Source organism: Hipposideros armiger, unplaced genomic scaffold (assembly GCF_001890085.2).
Source record: "Hipposideros armiger isolate ML-2016 unplaced genomic scaffold, ASM189008v1 scaffold_707, whole genome shotgun sequence".
NCBI classification, from domain to species: Eukaryota; Metazoa; Chordata; class Mammalia; order Chiroptera; family Hipposideridae; genus Hipposideros; species Hipposideros armiger.
The window spans coordinates 557,327-583,305 of record NW_017732057.1 but is presented as its reverse complement, the minus strand read 5'-3'; the positions used below and the strand labels follow the sequence as shown (position 1 = coordinate 583,305).

At 39.6% G+C, this 25,979-nt stretch overlaps 1 protein-coding gene across 1 annotated transcript in view; it reads right to left on the bottom strand.

The window, feature by feature from the left end:
• The window catches only part of SLC5A12 (solute carrier family 5 member 12), a 43,930-nt gene that overhangs the window by 4,301 nt on the left and 13,650 nt on the right, over positions 1-25,979 (bottom strand). Inside the window, exons 6-13 of the mRNA XM_019627099.1 lie at positions 25,764-25,904; positions 21,675-21,804; positions 19,230-19,318; positions 12,927-13,039; positions 10,067-10,134; positions 4,758-4,844; positions 3,031-3,197; positions 1,341-1,444 (exon numbers count right to left, since the gene is read on the bottom strand). Coding sequence (XP_019482644.1) covers positions 1,341-1,444; positions 3,031-3,197; positions 4,758-4,844; positions 10,067-10,134; positions 12,927-13,039; positions 19,230-19,318; positions 21,675-21,804; positions 25,764-25,904 — 899 coding nt within the window. The remainder of the gene's footprint in view (positions 1-1,340; positions 1,445-3,030; positions 3,198-4,757; positions 4,845-10,066; positions 10,135-12,926; positions 13,040-19,229; positions 19,319-21,674; positions 21,805-25,763; positions 25,905-25,979) is intronic.

The window sequence follows — 25,979 nt, the reverse complement described above, 5'->3', positions numbered from 1 at the left end:
AAAAATTTGATGGACTGGCATAATTACACTCTGATAAAATGCTCCATTTTGGTCTTAAGGATATTTTATTAAGATTTGGGACATTTGTGGGAAAACAAAACATAAGGATTGATACCAGGACAGTTCATGATCAAGATGGCAAAGAATTTTAGAATGTACCGTAAGTGCTGCTACATCAACACGAGAACATGTCGATTTCAATGTGCTTCTGGAAAATAACTAGACTGGCAAGGGCACAGCGTTCAGTGTATACACATTTCCTGCCTTGGAACCATGCTGCTAAAACTTCAGCTGTCTTCTAAAGGGGACTGACCACTTGACTGATAAGCCTAGGTGTATCCCACTAGCATCAGGGAAGCCTCCACAGTTGATGGGGAACTGAGGCAAAATCTAAACATAGTACGTAAACAACCTTTCATCTCTGTCTATTTACTTAAAGATATTAGGGAGTTGTTACTACATGAACGGGTGAGATTACAAAATTTAGAATCTATCCCTATCACAGCCAAGAGTGGCTTAAATTTAAGTGAATAGCTGGTGATATCTTGCCCAGAGTAATAAGTAACTGGAGCTCCCACATAGCATTTCTAGTACACAGTCACCAGAGTTATGTTTTGAAGAGGAATCTTGACTTCCCATGGTCTAAAGATATCCATTGGTAGTGGAAAAATAGAATATCTTAATAAGTTATTCAGCTAAAATACATACTCCGAGGAAGCAGAGTAGCAAAATTACAGTGGGCCTATTTCACCCCATCCTCCATCACCAGTCCCTCATGGGCTTTGGCATGAAAAGGACATTGAACCGCAGAGGTACCATAACTCGAAGTACAGGTAGTAAATACTGCTGACAAAAATAGCTGACAGTGAAAATGCTCCCTGTAGAGGGTGCCTGACCCTAGAGGTGTGGCATTTAAAGGCCGATATATGCAAAAGCAACAGTAAGACTCCACTGTGTAGATAGCAGATTAGTAAAAGCTAACCCTTGACCCAAGACACAGGACACAGGAAGGTGGTCATGGGGAAAACTCATCTCTTACTGAGGTGAAGGGAAAAAAATCACTCCTAATGTTTAACCTTCCTTACTGATGGTTATATTACAAAGGATTTTTCATATCAGGCCTCTGGGGGCCATGTGTCAAAACATCATTTCTTTCATACTATATGGGGGGATGCTTTTGCGTGTCAATTTGGACAGAGTAGATATATCTCTCTGGGAAAAAGGGCTTTTTGTGGTACACCCAAAATCACCCTAGGAACACAGCCCAGTAATAGTCCACCAGTGAATGAGAATAACCCATGACTTCCTTGGCCCCAAAGAGAGGAGTCCATGAATCCAACCTGTTATGAAGCTGATGATTATTCCAGCAGCAATGCATCCTAAGCAGCCCACTGCACTGTAGTAAAGGTAGGAGAGTGAATACCAGGTGTCAGCGATTGCAGGTCTGTGGAGGACAACAGCACATGTCACCAGTTCTGTGGGTTCTGAAGCTATGATTCATAATGACTTAGAGAACTGCTGAGGATTCATCTTAGGGCCTGGCATCTCTCAAACCCCAAAGCTTAACTTTTGACTGTTTGATTATTATTTGAAGAATCAAAGGTAGACTAATTGATTATTATTTGAAGAATCAAAGGTAGACTAATTGTGCCTTGTATTCCACTCTATCCACTCCATCTCCAAATTACAAATATTGCTACTCAATTACAATTGCAATGAGGACATGTCTTCCATTTCTTCTATATTATTTATTCTTCAGACATTTGTTAAGCCCAGATGTTGTGCCAGAAACTGTGAAAGACACTGGAGATTAAAAAACAAGCCACAAAGTCTACAAATAGGAGCTAACAATTATAAAATGGAGAAGTAATAACTTGGTGTAATAGGAACAAAGGATTCTACGAGTACTAGGAAGGGTATCAAACCCAGGCTGATGTGTGAGATGATAGCTCATTAAAAAAAAAAAAAGGTTAGTAGTTAATGAATCAATGAAGGTAGTCACAGCCAGGATTAAATACTCCTGACTATGCATATAGAGGATACTATATGCTTAGGAAGGAAGAAACAACATGATAGACCTGGGAACTATAAATAGCTCGATAGTGTTTGTCCATAAGATTTGTGGTAAGGAATAACTCTAAACTAAATGAAACTCAGAGACAAATGGAAGCAAGATAATGGAGTGCTCACATATGGCATGGAAAGGATTACCTACTCAGGAGCACAATTAAATGCGAGAATGCACATTTATTAAAGTCAGGTACAGTGTTCCTGGAGATAGATAGATAGATAGATAGATAGATAGATAGATAGATAGATAGATAGATAGATGATAGATAGATAGATGATAGATAGATAGATAGATAGATATCTTATCTCACTTAATCCTCTCAAAATCCAGTAAAGTAATTATTACCTTCATTTTTCAGCCAAAGACTATGAGAATTCAAGAAGTGACAAATTACCAACTTGTGCAAAGATTCAGCATGGATAAATGGTAAAACCAAAATCCAAACCCAGGTATTTCAATTCCAAAGTTGATGGTCTTGTCCTACACCATGTTATCTCCTGCATTTTGGTATCATGAATCACTTATCCCAGCCAGAAATGGTAAGGAAAACCCTTTGCTCAACCCTGTATAGTGTGAGTTAGAAGCTAACTTCGCAGCAGTGTTCCTTTCTCACTATATCCCCAGTCATTCTCCACAACGCTCACAAACCTTTTGTACTCAGAGCCTTTATTCTGTTAAGGGCACTATGATCTTCATATCCACCCACCTATTTTCAAACTTTTCTCACTTTTTTTCTGTATTGCATGCAAACCTCCAACTAATCTTTTGCCCCATTTACTCTTGCACGCCAGAACACAGAGGAATAACCAGTTATCTGCAGAAAACTGGAGCCCTTCAGAGCACTTGGCCAAAGGGATTCTCACAAGAAAGCAAGGTCTGTCTTATCGCTGAAGAAGGTGCCTCCCTCTAACCTGGTGACCCCTCTCGGGGACACACCTCCATCTTTAGGATCAGCATACCTGCTGGGTAACACTGGAGACACTGACTCCGTCAAATTTGATGGGGGACACTGGTCTGTCAGTAAAGGCAGGGGCCATGTCTTGGAGTCCGGTGCAGGGTAAACGAAGGCCCCAATGGCCACCCAAAATGACAAGGTGATCCCAGTCAGAAGGCCTCCTAGTGCACCCTTTATGAAAGGGGAGAAGGAAAAAGTTAATGAGAGATTTGACAAAGCTGCTGAAAGAATAATGAAGTGAGGAGTATTGTGCCTCAGAGAGTCTGGCTTTCCACCCCAAACCTTAGCCACATGTTCTGGAAACAGCCCACTCAAACTGCCTTCCTTCCAACTTCCACAATACAGCTTTATTTAGAAATAATTTTACCTTAAATTTCATAGTGATCATTATATTTCTATTTCTACCAGGAATTTTTTGTTCTTCTTTTGGCGTCTTCCTCTTATCACTTTAAAAGCTGTTAAAACCTCAGTTCCCAGTAGCAGAATTTCAGAAGTTTGGGAAAACGTTAGATAACAGAGACAGTGTGGTTATGTTTCACTGATAGCTATTATAAGGTATAAGATGGAAATTCTACTTCTATATCCATTTCCAAGGATTCTGACAGAGCCCCTGACTCCCAAGTTTGGAGGGTTGAGTCTAAATACTAGAAAGTGTACTGACTAGTCCTGTCATTTCAGGGTTATATTTCTTCATAAACATTGAGGTCAATAAGTCACTTCTCCCACAGAGGAGACAGGACAGTCTAGCAGAGACCAGCACCACTGGAATAGAAAACCTGAAAGCTCCTGGTCTCTGCTGGATAGCTGAGCCTTCTCTGTGAGAGAAAACAGCTTGTTGATTTTTCTATTTATTCAGAATAAAGACTCCTCAATAACAGCACTAAAATGTTCATTTTTATTTGGGGGAAACTAAAGCAATGTATGTGATTTGAACACTGGTACCTTGGTGTAGACCAGGGGTCTGCAAACTTCTATTATAAACAGCCAGCTAATAAACATTTTAGGATTTGTGGGCCATCCAGGGGCTGTCACAACAAAACAGCCATAGACAATATGTAAACAAAGGAGGGTGGCTGTGTTCCAATAAAACTTTATGGGCACTGAACTGTGAGTTTTATATAATACTCGTGTCTCATGAAAATCCTGTTCTTCTTTTGATGTTTCTCCAATAACTTAAAATTGTCAAATCATTGGTAGCTTGTAAGCTATCCCCAAAACAGGAAGATGTGGTTAGAAGGGTGTAGTTTGCTCACTCCTGGCCTGCAAGTACATTTTAATAAGAGGTTCAACCCTTGCTGATTTAGAGGAGCTGCCTGGAGAGCCATGCTGAGAAGGATTCTCTGATTGCTTCCACATTCTGTGGAAAGGAAGCCAGGAGTGATTAATAGAATCAGCCATGGCCAATGACAAGAGGAGTAGTGACCCAGATTTGTAATATTTCCTATATTCTGCCCAGAATATCTATTTTAAGTTTTATTCTGTGGGCCCTTACTGTAGAGAAGACAATTTAAACCCTAAAGAATCAGCTCTGATGCTATGACATTTGGTATTTCATGACCACCTCTTACTTCCTGCTTCTAAAATGGCTTCACTAAAGGGAGAGATAGGAGAGCTCAGGTTTTGTTCTGTTCTATTATGGAAAGATGCCACTGTTTTTTTTCCCTGACAAAAACAAATAGCCTTTCCAATGAGACGGGAGAGCTGAGAGAGAGAAAGGCGTGGGATCCTTACCTTCCAGTTCACAAAAGGAAACACAATTCCCAAAGTGAACAAGCCCAGCATTGGTCCCCCACACATGCCATGGATGCTGAGCGCAGCCTGCAGAGAAAAGTAGATCAGAATCATGAATCCATGGCCCACCTGGGAGCACTTCTTTCTTGGACCTGGAATGAAATTCAGTCCTAGTCCTGACTGTACTACTCATCAATCATGTGTTTTCTGGAAATCATCACTCCCTTCTGGGCTCAATGATAAACATTGTGTAAAAAAATAAAAATACAGGGCCGGCCGAGTGGCGCGATGGTTAAGAACTCGCTTGGGATGCCAGAGGGCCCCGGTTCGGATCCCACATATGAGGGCCAGTGACACTGCCCTCTACAGCTAAGATGCTGAACAACAGCTCAACCTGGAGCTGGGCTGCCATGAGTCGCTGGCGACGGCGTAGGCTGCAGTCCCTGTGGCAGTGGGTTGCCATGGGCTACTGTATGTAGCCAGCAGCCAGCGTGAGCGGCCAGCAGCCAGCGTGAGCGGCCAGCAGCCGCAGTGAGCGGCCGTCCAGAAGCCGGCGACTGATCTGCCTCGCCCAGGAAGAGCGCAATGATGGTGCCAACTTGGGCCAGTGAAGCAACGTCCTCCACAACTAGATTGAAGAACAAAACGACAGCAACTTGTCTGTTCCCCTTCCCCCAATTCCCCAGCACTGTTCCCATCCCCCCAATTCCCCAATAAAAATCTTTAAAAAAAAAAAATACAAGCGTGTGGTGTGTGTGTGTGTGTGTGTGTGTGTTTGTGTGCGCGTGTGTGTGTGTCTGTGTGTACGTGTGTGTTTATGTGTGTGTGTACACACACACAGGTAATTTGGATTTGGTAGAAGTAGCTTTCCCTCAAACTAGAATCCATTGATTTGTTTGTATTTTCTGTCTTATCAAAAAGTAATTTTATAATCTACCAAATTAATATATCTTCAATATATATTTCACATCTTACACAGCTGATCAACTGTTCTAATCTAGTTTGAACAATTCTATTATTTTAATGATAATAATTGTCTATTTCCCCCCCTCTGCCATCCCACCCAGAGCACCTCAAGAAAGTTGAAGCATTAAGTTGAGGGATGGTGGGGAGACCACTGGACACTTATATCCCATATCCCATATTTGTGGCTCTATCTCCTTTGGAAATTAAGGGAATTTGACAAATGCATTTCCATATCTCTTAGCCTCTAAGCTATTGAGCCCAGTGAACTGGCAAGGGGCTTTCATTAAAATAATTTGCTGACAACCTATAGTCTTGTTCCATGGCCTTCCAAGAGTCTTGAATATGCACAGTCACACCGACGTACAGGCAAGTGAGCATGTGCATACACTCAATATGCTGCAATGCATGCTGCAATGCAGCCCTATTTAATTCCACTGGTGCAACTGTGTGGCTCTAGATCAAGTGACTGAAATTTGGATGCTCTAAAGGTGAGTGTGTGTGTGTGTGTTTGTCAGGTACCACCTAAATGCCAGATAGTAAAGATGAGCTACCCAGGCACTCCAAATAAATCACCTCATTTAATCCTTAGAATTACCCTGTTCAGTGGGTAACATTAACTGAATTCTATAGATGAGAAAATTGGACTGAAAGACAACACATTGAAAGTATAATTTCATCTAGAAAGTCGCAGAGGTGAGCTTTAAGAGTTTTAAGCCATTTTGGCTGGCTCTCTAAAAGCCACATTTTCTCTCCTATAAGTAGTGTTTAAAAAGAAAAAAATGAAGAGCACAAATCACAATAAGGGCCGCCTTTTTTTTGTTTGTTTGTTTGTTTAAGGGAAAAAGTCCTTGAAAAAGTTCATCACCGGTAGAATATTTGAATTCAAATTTTGACCCTTTCACACGTAATTATGACCTGTTGAGGCTTCTGTTACTAACTCAGAGTCATTCTACTTCAGAGAGCCTTCTTTTCCCTATAAAAAATAAAAAAGATAAGACCATGGGGCCTTCAAGTCCCCTCCACCTATAAGGTAAGTTCTTTTGTCCAGGAAGATGAGCTGCAAGGCATTTTTATGATTGTTTTTTCCAGGTTACTCTTTAGAGAAGTAAATGCCACAGACAAAGCTTTGACAAGATGGAGACAGATTAGATTAGAGTTGATGTTTTTCCCCAATGTAGGTACTGAATTTGCAAGAATATTCTTGACATTTCCTTTGCTGAATTGTAGCATTAATTCAGAGTTGCCTGGTTGCTGAATTTGAAAGCTAGTTTACTAGCTATCATGTGGGAGAATCAGTCAGTTAGGAAACGTGCTTATCTCCCCCTGTGCATGTGGAGGGGAATTAAAAATCTCTTGCAAAGTCATTAGCCAATATGATTCAGGAAAAACAGGTCTTACATGACAGAGAGAAAAAAAATATATATATCCAAGAGTTTCTAGATTTAAAAAATATATATAATTCTGAGAAAACAAAACTAAACTAATTTTTTTTTAGCTGAGCTATTCTGCCACCTGTTGGCAGCTCAGCAGCAGCTCAGCTTGGGCCGGGAATCGAACCAACAATGCTGTTGCTCACAACTTGCATTCTTGAGCAGGCTCTTAACCAACTGAGCCACTCGGCTGGCCCCAAAACTAATCTTAATTTTTATCTTTCTTTTTATTGTTGTTATTAGCTCTTTTCATTGGAGGAAGATTTAAAGCTCATCTAAGCTATTCTTGCAAGTAGAGGGCAATGGCTAAACCGAGTGTTCGGGAGTTGGGGTTTCCTTGCTGTGTCTTAGCTTTTTCATATGTCAAGTGGAGATCCCAATACCAGCTTCCTGTTTTGCTTTGTTTGTTTGTTTTGTTTTTTGGTGAGTATTCAATGTAGAATCCAAGAGAAAGCTCAGAATAGTGCCTGTGCAATCTGGAGCACATGGTAAGGTATCTACTGTTATTATTGTCTTATTATATTACTGTTATTACATACCCTATTAGTGAGCTTCCTGAGTCCTGAGGCATGTCACGTGATTGTTGGACTGTTTTGAGATCTCGAAGGTACTTTCTTAAATAGGGATAAGAATGTGCCTGACAGTAATCACAGCCCTTGGCAGAAGTAGCTGATAGTCATTAGGATAGTGGCCTAATGGGTAGAAAGGCCTTTCTCAAAGAGAGCTCTGCAAATCACTAGTTACCAGGGGATCTCTGCTGCTGTTTTCTGCCTTCTCTCCTTGTCTCCTTCCTCCCTCCGCATATGGTTCTGTGGTCACATATTTAAAGTGAAACAGGTTTCTCTACTGTAGCTCTTCCCAGAACCTCTGATACGTTAATGAGTGCTGTGGATTTCTGAGCGGGGGATGCCATGTGCAGCATGTCCCATAAAGTCTTTGACTTTTCTCTCTCCAAGCATGTCACAGGATGAAGCTCTCCAAAACACACTTTGTAAAATCCCAAACTAAAACATTGAAAAGGCCTTTGTTCAAGGAGCTGCAAGCCAGCTGCCCCCAGCACCACCCACAAACACACATCATGAGTATGGATTGGTTTTGTAAACATGAAATTAAACCCGAACACACCTATGGGACTTGGGTTCACTTTTTCCATGTAAAAGCTGAATATGAACACTGTTCCTTTAAATTCATTAAATGCAGCAAAGCTGTCTGGAAAACTAAATAGGGGAATTATAGCTGCCTCTCTGCATCTGTCTAATCAGATGTGTTCAGAGAAATGAGAGGGTCATCTTAGAGGCAAATGTGTCTCCTAGGAAACAAAAGATCAGAGTTTTCATTCCTTGCCGACCAGCACCTCCTGAAGTATATTAACTGCACACATTTTAAACCATCAAGAAAGCGGGCTCTGCGTACCTGCCTGGGAAAGAGCAAGAAGAGACAGAGCATCCCTCACAGCTCCGTCTTCACTGTAAGCGTTATGTTTTTCACCAGCCTCGGAGGAGCCCATCACACCTCATTAGCCAATCAGCTTAAACTGCAAATATCGCTGGTGGAAACAAGTTAGTGACTCAGGTGCTCACTAAATTGGAAATGCTGATCCCTCCTTAGTAAGTAGTATTTTAATAAAAGGGAGAATGTACTATAGGACAGGCAGCAGAGGCAACTTGGAAATGCAGTCTCTATGAGTGGGGGAAAATAAACCTTAAAAGATGCTGCTGAGGTCAAAAACGACAAACCTCGCCAACTTGCCAGTTCTGCTGTGCAGAGGGGTAGGTATCAAAGTGCCTCAAAATTGTAAAGAGAGTACCAAGCATCCATGATAAAACAGCAAGTTCATGGCTTATTGGAGAGGACACGGCTTCCTAGTCTCACAACTTCTCTTACAGAGACAAGTGAATTAGCATGTCACTTAACTCGCTCAGAGTAGTTCCCTGCACCTTAAAAGGGAAATACGGGAGGCTGTGGAAATAGTCATTAGAAGCAAGGACACTGCTCTGTGAACTACAATAGAATGCACTCCTTAACAGCCAGCGATTACTATTCCCTCGTGCTTATTCATTTCTTTGTTTAAGCAACATTTATTGAAAGCCTATGCCACACCGAGAAAATGTAAAGGATCTTCAAAGGATGCCAGGGAGATTGAAAGGAATAAAGTGGAACCTGAAGAGTCACTTATTTGATGTCGCTTTGTGATTCGGAGAGTTTGTGAAGGGAAGAGAGTTGGGCCACAAACCTCGCTCAGCCACTAACGAGCTGTGAGAACTCGGGCAGGGGATTTTCCCTCTTTTCTGTAATCATCTACAAAATGAAGGTGTTAAAACATTATGCCTGAGGCTCCTTCTAGGGCTGACATGTTATAGAACTGCGACTTGGACCTATGGGAGGCAGTTCAGCCTGGAAAATAGTAGATAACAGGTTGAGTCACAACATCCCAGCACCACCATTCTGTAATTATGTGACTTTGGGGCCATTACTTTGCCTCTCTACATTTCAGCTTCTTCATCTATAAAATTAGTACATTAATCATGCTACCTGTCAGAGAAGTGATGAAGATTAAATGAGGTAATACATTTAGGACTGTGCCTAGAACGTCAGTGTTCCATAAACGTCAATTGTTGTTATTGATTTTACTATTACAATTACCATTCCTACTTTTATTTCAGGATCTTAAATCCTCAGATCTGTTTTTTAACACAGTTTCTAATTGTATTACAGTGTACCTTGTCCCCGAGTGCCATTATTAGTTTTTAATAATTTCCCTTTCTGAAAATAATTTTGGTTGAAGTTTTTACATGTATGTTTAATGTGGACCTGGTGTCAGAGAGTGGCTTGGAGGAATAAGCAGAACATCAGAAAAGAAAATGGGTAAAAAGTTGCTATGAAATCAAATGTATCTTTTCCCTTTTTGATTACCTGCACGACGCTCCCCATGAGGGATGCAGCCACAGCCATGGAGGTACACATCACGCCAAAAAAGATACCTGAAAGGAGGAACACATGTTACCACCACCCAAGCTGGCTCTGAGGGGTTCATTTAGCTCCTGCCCAGGACGGCCTCTGAGACAAGCCTTATTGGGAGGGATGTCAGTGAGAACTGTCCTTCCCACTTAGGCATCACATGCCCCAAGAGGGGGATTTAGGGGATTTTTCTCCAGAGGACATGCTGCCCTCATCAGGCAGAATGAGCTGGAATCTAGCGTTGAGCAGTTTTCTCTCCAGGATTCAAGAAGGAAGCTGTCATGGGGAAGCAATAAAACTGTGGAAAGGGCACTGGCCTAGGCAAATCCAGACTAAATTACAGGGAACTCATTCCAGTTCGATCACTCACCAACATTCAACTGAAGAAGTTACCAAACTCTCCGGGATTCAGATAGTTTTTCACCTTGAAACTTGTAAGGTGTCTTTACATTTTGCCTCACAGGCTTTGCAAATCTGGGAAGTCTTTCTGGGCTTTTCCTTTAGTGCTTCACTTATCCCATCCTTACGGCCCTTAGCGTATTGTGTAATGAATTATTTGCTTCTATGTCTATGTTGGAGAATCATAAGGGCCATGAAGGTACCATGCTCTGAAGCATCTTGCACGGTGCAGCTCGCACCACAGGATCTCGCTGAATGAATCCGCTTATATGTCTTAGTCATCTTTTAAAGATGACACCTTTTTCTAAACCACCTTTTTAAAAAAATTATTTTTTAGCACATCTTTGTTTAAAAATCACCTTAACAGTACATTTAGTACCCACTATAACCCATTCACTAAATAAGAAGGGAAGAGAGAGAGAGAGACAGAGTTAGAGACATATAGACAGAGACACATTGATAGGACCAGAGAGAAAACGGCGCTGCTCATTGTTTTTGAAATTATCTCTCAGCTAAATATCTAGCTCAGTTCCCAATGTGACAATTAATTCACTTTTACTGAGTACTGGGTCAGGCACTTTACCAGATGCCAGTGCTGTAAGGTCAGAACTTGATTTCTGTCCCAAAAGTCTCTAGAAAGAGACATATAAATAAACATACCTATTTATCCAACAGTGCTTGGTAGATAGCAAGTACTATGTGTTTGCCATTCTTAGGATTATTAATGATGACTATTATTTTATTTCAAGGTTAGTGCATGATATTCATGATATTTATTACCAGGAACACACTCTTAAAATTCAGTCAGGCTAGCAACTTTTGATGCTGTATTTTCCAACTTCTTAATAAGATGCAAAAAATAAGGAAACTCCCAACAACACTAAAAACCAAGTCTGATCAATAAACACATTTCAGAATTCTAAAATTGTTTCCATTATCTTTAAAGATGATAGATTAGATGGCAGAAAATAGAGTTTGCCCTGATTCTTTATTGCTTTGTGAATAAGGAAATTTCTTCCCAAAGAAATTAACAAAAGACGTTTTCTCTCTACTAACGATTACCCTCTTGCTGGGCCAATAGTTTTCTTGTTCAAGTGAGATTCCAGGAAGCCATTTCTCAATCCAGGGGTTCTACTTTTTTGTGCTGACTAGAGAATTGATTCAGTCCCTCTCTCCTTCCCCAAATCTTTATACTTCCACCAGATTTCAAGGCAGGAAGTTTAAGGGAAATGGTGGGGGTTCCATGAAAACCTGGAGTGCATGGACCCACAGACAAAGCAGTAAATGTGGGAGGGAAGCAAAGTTCCACAGTCGCAGCAAATGCTGTGGATTTTCCCAGCACTACATCAACACAGAGGATCAGACAATAAGCCATGGACATAAGAGAAACTTCTACCTCAATCCAGCATATTTATGAATATTTGCTAGAAATTGGGAATTGTACTAGAAGTAATACACATCCACCTACTATTAGCTCTACTTCCTTATGCAAAGTAAAAAAATACAATCCAGGCAATTCAACTACCGCGTTAAAAAAAACATGTGGCCAGTCACTCTCACCTTGGTTAAGCATAAGTAAAAAGGAAAAAAAATGAAATGTATGGTAAAATGTTGTCAAACAAGGGAGTAAGTACATTAACCTAAACATCCAAATAAAGAGTAGGCTTTTTGGAAATAATTTACCTTAGGAACCATAAAAAAAGTATTTAAAAACTGTTTGGCAACCTCAATGTAATGTAAAAATACGTGGACTCAATGAAACAAACAAGTACAAGGATCAATTGTTCTCTGAGGTGAGGTTACTGAGAGTTTGGTAATAAAGGATTCTTTAGAAAGAATTAGACAGAGTGACTGGTGATATTGATCAGAACATCTTCCTATGCAGAGGAACAAATATGATACATACACGGCATAATCAACGTTGGTGTGATGAACCTAGAACAGCGGTTCTCAACCTGTGGGTCGCGACCCCTTTGGGGGTCGAACGACCCTTTCACAGGGGTCGCCTAAGACCATCGGAAAACAAAAGGATATTTACATTACGATTCATAAAATAGCAAAATTACAGTTATAGAGGAGCAACGAAAATAATTTTATGGTTGGGGGTCATCACAACATGAGGAACTGTATTAAGGGGTTGCGGCATTAGGAAGGTTGAGAACTGCTGATCTAGAATGTAGGGTAAGCACAAAAGAGTGTCAAAAATCAGGTTGGTGGAAGTTAAGCTAGCTGGTCGTTCTTTCCCGGTGCCCTCCTGGTATCTTTGCAAGTGTTAAAATCTATATGTGGGATTCCTCATGTATCTCAGTGTGCATTTGTGCCTATAAGTGTGTCCTGAACAGCACGTGCAGGATTTTGACATGTACCACATGTACATTTCATGATATGGAATAGAAAATCCACAGGCTATACCTACATAAGCCTTTACTGATCCAGGTGCTCGTCTTGTCGGAGAGATGGGGAAAACAGCTCTTGACAAAATCCTCAAAGGTCACTGTTGCTAAGGCATTGATGCTGGCAGCCACGGTGCTACAGGGAGAGAAAAGTGAGAACATAGTCCAAACTAAATAAAGCTACACTACCAGCATGCCCTGTTTTCCAGGGCAAATGGACAAGGCAAGGATCTAGGAAAAACAGGCAGACATATGTCCTTATTTTGGGACTCCAGGAGAACTGCAGGGCCTGTCAGCTCGGTCTTCGAAGCTGCTTCTGTGCTTAACGCTGTTTCAATTCTTCCACAAACTCCACTGAAGAAGCTAGGCTTTCACAAGATGTTAAGTGAGTTAGCAGGCAGTAGCGGAGAGAGTGAGTGTGTGTATGTGCATGTGTGTGTGTGTGAATGTGTGTGTGTGTGCGCACATACACGTGCAAGTATAGGTGTATGTGCGTGGGGGTTAGGTTGGACTTGAAGAAAGAAGTAATAGCTATCCTAACCCTGGTGTCAGTACACTTTGCCATTCATTAATAATTAATTAATTCATTAATACTGTTCATGCATCTGTTTATTCATTCTGGGTACTAGGCATACAATGGTGAACAGAAAGACAAATATCTTCTACTCCACTAGGTGACAGGGACATTTGAAAACCAATTATGTAATTGATAACTATTGTAAAAATTGTTATGAAGGAAAACAACAAAGTGATATGAGAGTACATCTTGCAGAGACCTAAACCAATTATGATGCTAGGAGACTCTTCTCTTAGGAAGTGATAGTTAAGATAGAAACTGAAAGGACTCATGCAAATAGCAGAAAAGATGTTCTAGAACAAAGGAAAATTACATTTAAATGCCTCAAGATGGACAGCTTATTGTATTCAATAACCAGAATCCGCCAAAGTAGCTAGAATGCAGTTAGTAAGTGAGAAAGGAGTAAAAGATAAGACTGGGAAGGAAGCAAAGACCAAAACTCATGAAAGCTCTGATGTTCTTTCTCTGACTTTCCAATCAGAGTTCAGTCTTATGGCCCTAAAACTTACTTAGGTGACAAGAGGACTTGAAAGTTGGGGTTTTATTTGCAGAATAGCATGAAAGCTTGTTTAATTCCTTATATAGACCAGGAATATTTCAGTTAGCAAAATGGATAACTATGTTAAATTCATGTGATACAAAATCTCAACCACAAACAGAAGTTCTAGAAAAGAACAAGATGACGAACAAAGCCTAGCTAGCTTTGTAACTTTTCCATTATTCATTAGTTAATGATTTTGTTATTTTCCAATGCAAATCGGAAGACACACTATAACTGTGCCAAAGGCATGAAAGAAAATTCAAACTTTTTCTTTTTCTGTAATGCAGGATAATAATACCATTGATTTTAGCTGCAGGTTGTTACTTCAGTTGGAACAGTTCCAGGTCCACTGTAGGCAAAAGTTTAAAAGTTTCTTCCCTAAATGACAGATATAGCAAGTACAAACTTCCCATGACCCGTTTCTGGAAATTGAAACTCTAAGTACTTTGGGGTACCACTGTCCTTTTCCTGAGAATCAAGGCCTGGTGTATGTTCCTTGTAAAGCTCCTCTTCGATCTGCAGCTCCATGAAAGTCAAATAAGGAAAGCAGATGATCAAATAAAAGGAACTCCCATGCCCCCAACATATATGTATCAAAATCCATCATGTGAGGGTTTCAAACATTAGGGCTAACCCTTGAATCCACTGGGAAGGAGGGAACAAAACGCTGAATTAGGCCCACAGGGATCAGGTTTGTAGAACTGCTGGGTTGCTTTTGTAGCTGGGTGTATTATCCATATGTCAGTGTTTCAAATTCTAAAACTGTTACTAGATGGTAGAAATCTTTGTTTTTTCCTATTCCTCAACCACCATCATTTTATTCTAACCCCACTCTTGTATTTTCCTTTCCCTAACCCAACACACTCTTTAACATCGTAACAGAAATCTCTCTATGCTATACCCTCTCCACGGTGTCCCTTTCTTGGAATTTTTGGAGTTGAAATCACGTGAGTGGACCATTCTACAATGGGAGATTTAATCTGTTCACAGCTATATTTCACCAGTGTGGAGACAGTCAGCCGTAGAGTGAGAGAAAAATAAATAAATAAAGCTCTGTAGAGAAGGACAAAGTGAAAGCTAGAGTGCCACTCCTACTTGTGTTTGATCCCCTAGTGCCCACTGTTTCTGTCCTTAGTTTCCTTGAGGTCCTAATACCGACACCACAGAACAATATCACTTTGTTTAATTGATGCAAAACCCTAAAAGAATATGAGTAAAAATATTTCAACAGCACACTAAATTAAAATTACACCATTAACAAGTTAAAGTCATTATATGAATTCAAAGATGTTGCTGTTTTGGAAATTGGTCAACACAGTGATACGTCAAACGTTCAAAATTTTAAAATTACCCATTTCAAAAATGCCAATGGGCCGGCCGAGTGGCGCGTCAGTTAAGAACTGGCTTGGGATGCCAGAGAGCCCTGGTTCGGATCCCACATATGAGGGCCAGTGACGCTGCCCTCTACAGCTAAGATGCTGAACAACAGCTCAATCTGGGGCTGGGCTGCCGGGAGGCGACTGCATAGGCTGCAGCCCCTGCTGCATTGGGTTGCCATGGGCTACCCTGTGTAACCAGAAGTCGCTGTAAGCAGCTGTCCAGAAGCCAGCGACTATCAGCCTCGCCCGGGAAGAGCACAATGATGGTGCCAGCTTGGGCCAGTGAAGCAACATCCTCCACAACTAGACTGAAGAACAAAACAACAGCAACTTGTCTGTTCCCCTCCCCCGATTCCCCAATAAAATCTAAAAAAAAAAAAAAAAAAAAGCTAAAATTTTACCGGAATTCAATGCTCTCCCTGATAAAAATATTTCCTAAAAGTAAAATAAATATATACATTTTATTACAATTTTATAAACTTTAAGTATTTAAAAATGTAAATACCTTTTGAATCAAAACTTGAAATCATGTTTAATAGTAAGATCCAAGAATAAGTCCTTTTAAAGTACATAGCAAAACAAAGGTTTATGCTATCCCTCAATTATTTATCCTGTTCTCAAAGCACAATTACATATGAGAATGAACATAGAAGTGTAACTATTAGAAGAGAAAAACACAAAAGTATTTGCAGATGTCATGATTTCAGTCTAATCAAATCCTAAAGAACTGAAAATAATTACGAAAAAAACCTAGATACCAAGGGAAATTCTGTAAAAGAAAAGCAATGAATAAGGACCAGCCTAACAGATATTAAATCACATTTTAAAACACAGTCACTAAAATTATTAGCATTGGCATAGCTATAGACAAATACATGAAAAGAAACATAAAAAAGAATCCATAAAAAGTTTCAAATGCATAAAAGAATGTGGGATGTACTAAAAATAGCTTTCCAAGTCAGTGGTGAAAAGATGACTTTATTACTAAAATAATAATAATAATAATGGAATGACTGGTAACTAACTTAAAAGGAAAATAAGGAAAAAATTCCTTATGTCACATGTATAGTCTAGATGATTTAATAATTTTAACATTTAATAAGACCATAAATATAGTAGAATGATGTCTGCATGATTATTTATAATCATGGAATGGAACAGTCTTTCTGAGAAAGATATTAACCCAGGAACCATAATGTAAAATAATTGATCAATATGAAATAAAATCTCCATATACTCAAAAAACACCATTAATAAAGCAAATATGTAAAAGGCAAGTGAGAAAAAATAAGACATATCTCAAACCTCCCTTGAGTTTTGAGGAAAACTCTCAAGAAAAAATTAACAAAATAAATTGTCATTTTACAAACAAACAAAAAAAATACAAGTGGCCAAGGAAAGTAGGGAAAAATAGCCAATCCTACTTATGATCAAGGGAATTCATATTTAAATTCGCGGCCATTTTTTAACTATGACTCTGGCAAGTTTAGCAGCTTCATAGTACCCAATATTAGTGGTAGTGTGGGGAAAGAGGCACTGTCATGTTTTCTTTTCAGTGTATAAAATGGAATAAATTTTTGGAGGTCAATTTAGCAGTGTCCACAAAAAGTTTAAATGAATATGTATTTTGACATAGTAATTCCAGTTCTTGGAATGTAGCCTACATATATCCTTGCACAATTGCACAAAGATGTACAATACAATGTGCTAAGGGCTGAATGAATAACTGTGGCCCACCAAAACTCACATGTTGAAGCCTAACTTCCAATGGATAGTATTTGGAGTTGGGGCTTTTGGGATGGGATTAGGTCATGAGGCTGGAGCCCTCATGAATGGGGTCAGTGACTTTATAAAAGAGACCCCAGCAGGCTCTGTCATCCCTGCTGCCATGTGAAAACACAGCAAGAAGACAGCCATGTCTGAACCAGAAAGTAGGTCCTCATCAGACACCAGTGCCTGGACCTTAGACTTCTTAGCGTTGAGAGATGTGAGAATATATTTCCATGGTTTATAAGCCACCCAGTCCACAGTATTCTGTTACAGCAGCTCAAATAGACTAAGACATAAGCATTGTTAGTTATGCCTTACGTTAAAGGACTGGTCAATTAAATTATAGCAGATCAAAAAAAATAAGGTAGGCCTACTGTTGTGGAAGGTTTCTAAATTACATTAGCTTAAAGAAATGAAACAGTATATACACCATGATCTCTTTTTGTATGTTAAAAGGTCTGTATGTTTACATGAGAAAAGACATTTTCTGATTTATTCACAAGAAATTAGTAAGAGTAGTTAATTCTGTGGGGTGAGAAAAGGGATTTGAGGAATAAGATATAATGTTTTTACTTTTATCCTCTGGTGCTGCTAGAATTTTGACCCTGGACATTTTCCTATGTTAAAATTGGCCTTTGACCAAAACTGTAATTGATTCTTTGCAAACTCAGCTCCAGGAAGGGAAATAAGGTTTTCCCGCCAGCGGAGTCTCTGATTCATAGAGGCCTGGGACTGGCTTAGAGGAAAGTAATGACGCTGTCTTAATATTTTAGTTCATTGCTCTCAACACTTTGCCCCTACCCTTCTCTAAGTCACTATCATCTCTCACCTAGATCAAGACAAATGTCTCCTAACGACTCCCTCACTTTCACCACTGAGGTTTTGTTATAGTCCCTTCCTTACATAGAAGGCTGAGCCTTCGCTTGTATGGCACCACTCACCCACTCCCTTGCTTCACACCTTCTCATGTCTTCCCATTTAATTGAAAACGCAAACTCTACAATTTCATCAAGTCTCTTCATGACCTGATGCCTGCACATCTCTTCAAACTCATGCCCATCCGTTTTCCTCCCAGTTCCTTATGCTTCTACTTTTCTCTTTGTTCCTAAAATCTCCCAGAGTTTCTCTCTTGGGGGCCTTGGAATTTGCTCTCCCCCTCCTCCTGCCTGTAAAGGTTCCCACCTGTGCTCTTCATGTAGTCGGCTTCTTTGCATCCTTGGGACCTCAACACAAATGTCACCTACTCAAAGAGGAGGTCCCTAAAGACCTTATTAAAAACAGAACCCACAGGCCTCACCAATCTCTAGGATATCACTCGGTTGTTTTCTTTATACTATTTGTCAGTATCAAATAATATCTTGTTTATTTTGTTTGCCTCTATATTATCCATCTTCCATGTCAATTAGAATGCAAACTCTATATGAGGGTAAAGGTATGTCAGTCTTGTTCTCTGCAGCACCCCCACTGCCACCAACTGTGCCTGGCATCATAGAAACCTTCTAAAATATTTGTCAGAATAAATGTATGAATAATCTTGTATTTAGGATAATGTCTACATGTGGGGTATGGAAGTTATCAGCTGCCTGAGAGTGCTACTGAAGACAGGAAGAATGAATTGCAAAGGGTGGATCTGCAGAGATACTGCATCTGAATGAGAAATGCCACCAGAGTGAGCTGCCTTGTGTGAAGGGGATATGAAATCGTGGGTGTAGCTGGCATCAGACAGGCTGAGGAAATAAACAGAGAGGTCTAATGTAGGGGCAGACCTAGGCTTACCTGCTGCCTCTGCAGTTTACGATGTCACCGTGCATAAGTTATCTACCTTGCTAAATTTACTTTTCTTATCTATAAACTGAAGATAATATGAGCAAAGTTTCAGTGGCATATATAGTGTGGCAACTAATGAGCACATAGAAACAAAGCATTCAACCAAGCAGCTGATGCACAGTAAGTGCTCAGTAAGTACTTAGTAAGTACTGACGATTACTGCACCACCACCCTTGTCATCCTTATTGTCATTACTGTTGTCATCACAGCAGCATTGTGTCAGTATACTAACCTCAGAGTTCCACTGAAGGCACAAGCCACGAAGAGGCCAGGCAGTCCAGGCATTGTGTCAAATATCTCCATGACAAAGTACGGCATCAGCTGCAGAGGAGGCAAAAGAGGATAAGGTTAGTGGTCTCATCAGCAGGGTCTGCAAGGTGGGAATATAGCTTTTTAGCAAAAGGAGGTGTGGAGGGAGAGAAAGAGAGAGAGAGAGAGAGACAGAGAGAGAGAGAGAGAGAGAGACAGAGAGACAGAGAGACAGAGAGAGAGAGAGAGAGAGAGAGAGAGAGAGAGAGAATAAATAAACAATAGAAGAGTTTGCATGGACTAAAGGTTGTTAGATGCTAGCAAATGAGGTTATGATGGATCCCATCCATGCACCTGAGGTCCAGCTGTAAGGCAGGAGGAAGGAAGGTAGGAAAGAGACAGTCGTATTAGGAAAAAAGATTGGACAAAGTTTAGAAGGTTTAGAAACGTTTAAAACTTTTGTTTTGTTTCCATGTATGCTATTGTCTTGCCTGTTTACCCTTAAAGTTAGCAATTAAACCCTGAAAACAAATGCTTAAAACAGATCTTCAGGGAATATAGGTGTTATGGTTCTAGTCTATAGTGACATTTGTGGGAAGGAAGCCCCCATAGGACAGAGTGAGACAGTAGAAAATATGGGGAAGTGAGGGGAGATGACTATTTGTCTTGAGCATATTCTCCATACATATTGGGTTGCAGAAAAGTTATGAAGTATTTTGTCTGTTTTTCAAAGGTCATTTATTTATATAAAGAACAAAGATCAATCAATGATATATTGCCCGTTTTGTTCAGTAACAATTTGCCATCTTTCAATGAGCTTCATAATTCCTCATTCATAGAAGGACCTGTCTTTACTTGCAAAAAACTGAGCAAGGTGCTGATTTACAGCCTCATCTGAATTGACTGTTATACCATGCGAGGAGTTTTGAAGAGAGAGAAACAAGTGGAAGTCTGATGGTGAAAAGTCAGGCGAGTATGGTGGGCGTAGCAACACATCCCATCCAAGCTCCAATCATTTTTGACAGGTGATCAAACTCGTGTGTGGTCTCGCGTTCTTGCGATAGAACACAACTCCTTTACAATTAACAAGCTCTAGACGTTTCTGGATGACAGATTCGTTCAAACTGTCCAATTGCCGACAGTACACATTTGAATTGACTGTTTGGTTCCTTGGTAGGAGCTCAAAAACACAACACCTTTAAAATCCCATCACACTGAGAGCATAACCTTCCTCTGGTGAATGTCTGCTTTCGATGTCGTTTGAGGTAAATCATCATGTCCGGACCAAGACCGTTTGCACACCACATTGTTGTAAACAATCCACTTCTCATCACCAGTTGTCAGTCGCTTCAAAAAAGGATCGTTTTCCTCCCATTTAATGAGCATATTGCAGATGTTTATATGCGCCATCAAACGAACTTCTTTGAGTTCATGCAGAACCCAAATATCGAGCTTGCTTACATATCCCAGCTTCTTCAGGTGGTCATGAACGATGGATGTTCAATGTTTCTGCAATCTCTCATGTTGTGTAATGTGGGTTTGGCTCGATGAATGCCTTTATTTTGTCGTCCATCAACCTCAGTGGGCCGCCCTGACCGAGGAGCATCGTTGAGATTAAAATCACCAGCACGGAATTTCGTGAACCATCTTTGGCACTGACATTCTTGTAGAGCATTGTCACCATAAACTTTATGAAACGTTTCACAAGCTTGATGTGCATTCTTCCCTTTATGGAAGTAAAACAGTAAAATATGGCAAAAATGCACAGTTTGGTCTTCCATCTTCGACTTGTTATAAAATCTCCAAAACTCAAACAAATGCTCAATTTTTTTCTTTTAGAATGAAGCTAGAACTGTCAGCTGTCAAATGACATGGCAATAACATAGATGCAAATGACTCTAGTACTTCCAAAAATGAACTAGTGCCATCTGTTGCAAACATGCATCATGACTTTTCCAACAACCCAATAGTTTTTAAGAGTATGCTTCATGTAATATAAGAGGGTGGTGTTGTTTAAGCTATGATGAGAAGACATGAGCAGAAGCATTGTAGAAATAAGGGTCATTTTATTCGATTTGAGGTGAAAGCATAATTAACCAACCTTGAGATGTATAAAAAAAGAGTTGAAAGGTACCACTGACAACCAAAACCATGGGTTCCAGCTTACCTTCCTCACTCCTCAGCCTTGCCCTAGCTCCAGGCCTTGTCTTCAATGATAAGGTGAGATACCTTCTTCTTTACATGTCACTCCCTCATAGTATAACTTAATATGTGGTGATATTACCCAAGAGGAGAGGAAAGAAATCAAGTCTTTGGGGTATGAAAAGTGGCTAGAGGGACAGGGGAAAAATAAAACTCCACATTACCCATCAATGGCCAGAAGCATGCTTATTTCAGCCATCCCTACAGGCCCCAAGGGAGAATGTACCTGGTCTGGTGCTGAGATAATGCCTGAAGTCCAAGGGTCACAGTCTCTGAAGTGGACATACATGATTAAGCCAGAGAAGACAGCACACACCAAAATGATCCAGAGACCCAACAAGTTGAAGTACAAGGCTCTAGAAAAGAACACACGAGTCTATTGATAGCCTCTATGCTGTATTACAGTATGGGAAGGTCATCACCGAAGGCTCAAGATAAAGTTTTTTTTTGACCTCTTGCTATAAAATAAAATTCTACAGGCTTCAAGAATCACTGCATTTTATACTTCTGCTTTTTTTTCGGGTTGGGGACATTATGTTCTTAGACCGACTTAGACCGATTCTTAGACGAAATTTGAAGGAGATAGATTTTTGATGGATTTTCTGTTGAAATTAGGAGTTTTTCTGCAAAGCCTCAATGTGTGGTATGAGATCTATTTTCTTAGATGAAATTTCACGTAACAGTCACTCATATAACTTCAAGTGATGTTCCCTCCACTCAATTCATGAAACTGTCAAAAAGCCAGCATCTTTTCTTTTAGAGTGATGAAGAGATAAATGTAGATATAGATGAATTTTGAAAATATTCACTTTGGAAATTAATTCAGATGAAATTTAAGTGTTTTTTTTTAAGATGATAAAAAGTATGAAAAGCCTAAAGTCATGTTTCCCATATTCTTTGGAGCAACTATTTTTGTTCTATTGTACAACACACAGATATGCTTAACTCCAATTTGAGTGTTTTTCCAGTATTCCAGGGTTTTGTATTCATTATTGTCCTTTGAAAGTCAACATGTTACTCATTTTCTTAATCTTGTGGAGGATTTGAAAGTAGATTGGCTTTACATCGGTCTGAGAGAATAAATAATCTTATTCTGGAGGTAGCTGCAGGGGGACCAAGAGAGCAACTGTGGGCATTTTCTTGGATTCAGTCATTGTTTCAAGGGAAACAGAAGCATCCATGTTCAACTATGAAGACACATATTCATTTCAAAGTCCCCTAAAACCCGTACTGTACAGGTGTATCTGACTTTCAAAAAAAACCTCAAATCAAAGTATTCATTTATAAAGCAAATATGTTAAATAAATATCCCATTTATAAGTTTTCATTTTACATGATTTACATTAGAAAAGGGTCTTATCTCAGAAGTTACTTCCCTGGGAGTGTTCTAACAATGCTTATCTTGAAGTTTCATTTGTTTGTTTTTGTTTGCAGGGGCTTGAATTAGAGATAGCCTTTTGGGAATACAACTGATACATAAAGTGATCAATTCCTATTCATTGCATTGGTTGTACTCTGGCTATCCTTCCATTCAAGCTTTTACTCAGACCTTTTCCTAGGGAGGCCTCTCTGAGCCTCTTTATCCGAAACAGCCACTTGCTCTTTCATCTCTTTCTACTCCTTATACTGCTTTACAACTTAAAGCATTTATCACTGCCTGACATTGTATAATGTATTCACTTATAATCTGTTTCCTCAACTCAAACACAGTGCACAGTGCTATGTGCCCAGAGCATACAATAGTGCTGGCACATAGCAGGCATAAGTTGTTCTATTTTTGGTAATAAATGATTGAATTGAGTGAATGGTAGAAATTCGTTACAATATGATCACAGGCTTTACATGATTTCTTTTTGGAAAAGAGCATTGAACCTAGAGTCAGAACACTTTATCCTTAACAACTACCTGACCTTAAACAAGTCACTAACACTGAACGACTTATACCATCTGTAAAACCAGTGTAACACACCTGCCTTACTTCTTACTGTAGAACTAATATGCGGATTGACTAAGGTACACTCTGTAAAAATATATGGAGGTTATACAGCCATATAGAGGACATTCATACATTATCCATAATAATTTAAAAACTTCACCAGTCAATATGGGAAATGAGAAATCAATGGCAAAATTATATATTGGGTTGTTGGAAAAGTCATGATGTATTTTTCTGTTTTTCATCGCAAAAATGCATCATGACTTTTCCGACAGCCCAATAGAATGTTAAAGTCCTCCTTGCATTATGAATTGATTTTTCATTAGAAGTCTACTTTAATCTTCCACAAAGTTAATTCACTTGTTTTTAATTTAAGCCATTTTATTGATTCATTCAGAAAATATGTATTAGGCATCCTTGTGTACCAGGCTCTTCTAAGTCCTTGGGATAGAGCTGTGAGTACACAGAACCCACTCTCCTGGAGGTGATATTCTGGGATTGGAGGCAGGTAATAATTGCTGAAATGACATAAATGAGATTATCTTAGCTGTGATAAGGCATATTTAAAAAATAAACAATGGGAATGGAAAATAAGTGACTATGTGTGGATGTGCTCATCTTAGCCAGGAAGCGGAGTGGTATTGGGAAGGGACCTGATAACCTGCGTCAGCTCCTCCTCCCTCCTTCATAGCACTTACTGGTATTTAATACAATGCATAGCATTTACTACCCCAGTCCTGAAAGATAAGCAGGGCTCTAGAAACAAAAGGAGTCCAAGTCAGCTTCCACAAAGCACATCTAAAAAAGACTTAGTAAGTGATATTATTCTTAGGTATCAGGAAGATCTGGCTTAAGATGACATTGTCTTTAGTGAGTAATTAGCATTCTGGCCAAGCAATTAAGTGCATGCATAATGTGTGTCCATGTACGTGCTTATGCACACACACATAGAAGCATGACCTTCTTAAGCATTACTTTGTTTAATAAGTGATAAGTAATAAGCACAAAGCATTGTTCTAATACATTGTTCTAATACATTGGGAAAATGGTGAAATAGATATATTTCCCAACTTTCAGGTATTATTGTAGTAACAGGGAGAAAATTAGGCATGTTCGCAAGAAAAAATATTCCACAAACACATAAGATTTTTAAAAGACTCGATTTAACAGAGAATTGTTATGTATTGCACCAGAAGTTTCTTTCCTTCACAGATATAGTCAATTCTAGTTTATTTTAAAGCAGGCTTTTAAGTGAGTTTTAATTTTATATGAATTTTAAGATCAAAGACACACTTGATTTTAAATGCATTTTCAGTAATTCACCTATTTGATAAAGTGATGTTCATGTGTGTGGAGGGTTTGTTAATATTATTTATTGTAGTAGACTATAAATATGTTATCGGTGAACTGACGGAATTCTAGGTAGTGATTTTACTCCTTCCTTCTGAGAGTGTGTGAAATATATAAAGTAATATATTCTCTTTCAGAATTCAAGTTACAAAATGGTAAACCATGTCCAGGCAATCATATCTCCTATGCAGTATAAATAAGAAACTGTACTGAAAGTATTTTAAAATCATTTGCGGAAATATTCATAGTGACTGTTTCTTACTCTAAGAAAAACTGACGGTATCCCAACAAGTCAGGGGAGGCTGAAACTTTGGACAGCAGCAATGAGGATGAAATGCCCATTTTACATGCAGTTCTAGTTTATTTCTACCGGTTTTGCAAAAGAGCGTATACTTTTCTTTGGTCCCCATTCTAGAGCTTCGGATGACTTGCTGGGCTTGGCAAAGGCTTGACAAGCTGTGTGCCTGCTGGAGTCCATCAGCGTAAGCAGCCTGGCAAGGCTATCCTGGCAAGAGCTGGAGCGGCTAAGGCTCCATTATGACCTGCTTCATGACCTTGGGATTGTTTATTTTTAAATCTGTCCTTGGAAATCTTAAAGGCAAATCCATCAAAAGAAAAACAGTAGTTGCAGAAACCACATGCTGAATCAAATGAGTGATAAGGGTCATCTCATCACAGAAACTGTGAGAAATATGTGTGGCTTGCCTCTGCATCGCTACCCACAGCACATAATTTAATCTAGTTATTTCTCCAAAAATGGAGGCAGCAAATGATGGAGAGCAAAGGCAGACTGACATAAGTTCAAACCTCAGCTCTACCACTGCATTGCTGAGATGAGAGTAGTAATTCCTGCCTCAAAATATTGTTGGGAAGGTAAATGAATCTTTCTGTTTTCTGTTTTTCTTACACACACACACACACACACACACACACACACACACACACACACACTCACACTAGGAAGCATATATAATAAGTACCCAATAAGGGCAGAGAAAACATACAAATGTCTCTTTATTAATAACTTACAGCTTGGCATGCTTTTCTGTTTTGCAAGAAATACATCGCTGGATGGTTGACTGATTAACTCCATAGATCCCGAGCCACGTAAAAGTTCCTCCCACTGAGATTGTCCAAAATGTGTGCCTCCTGAGAGGATCTACATCAAAGCTACAAGGCAGAGAGAAGTGAGTGAACAAAGATGCTCTTTTGGTGCCCAGATATAATGTTGGGTGATGAGGTCAT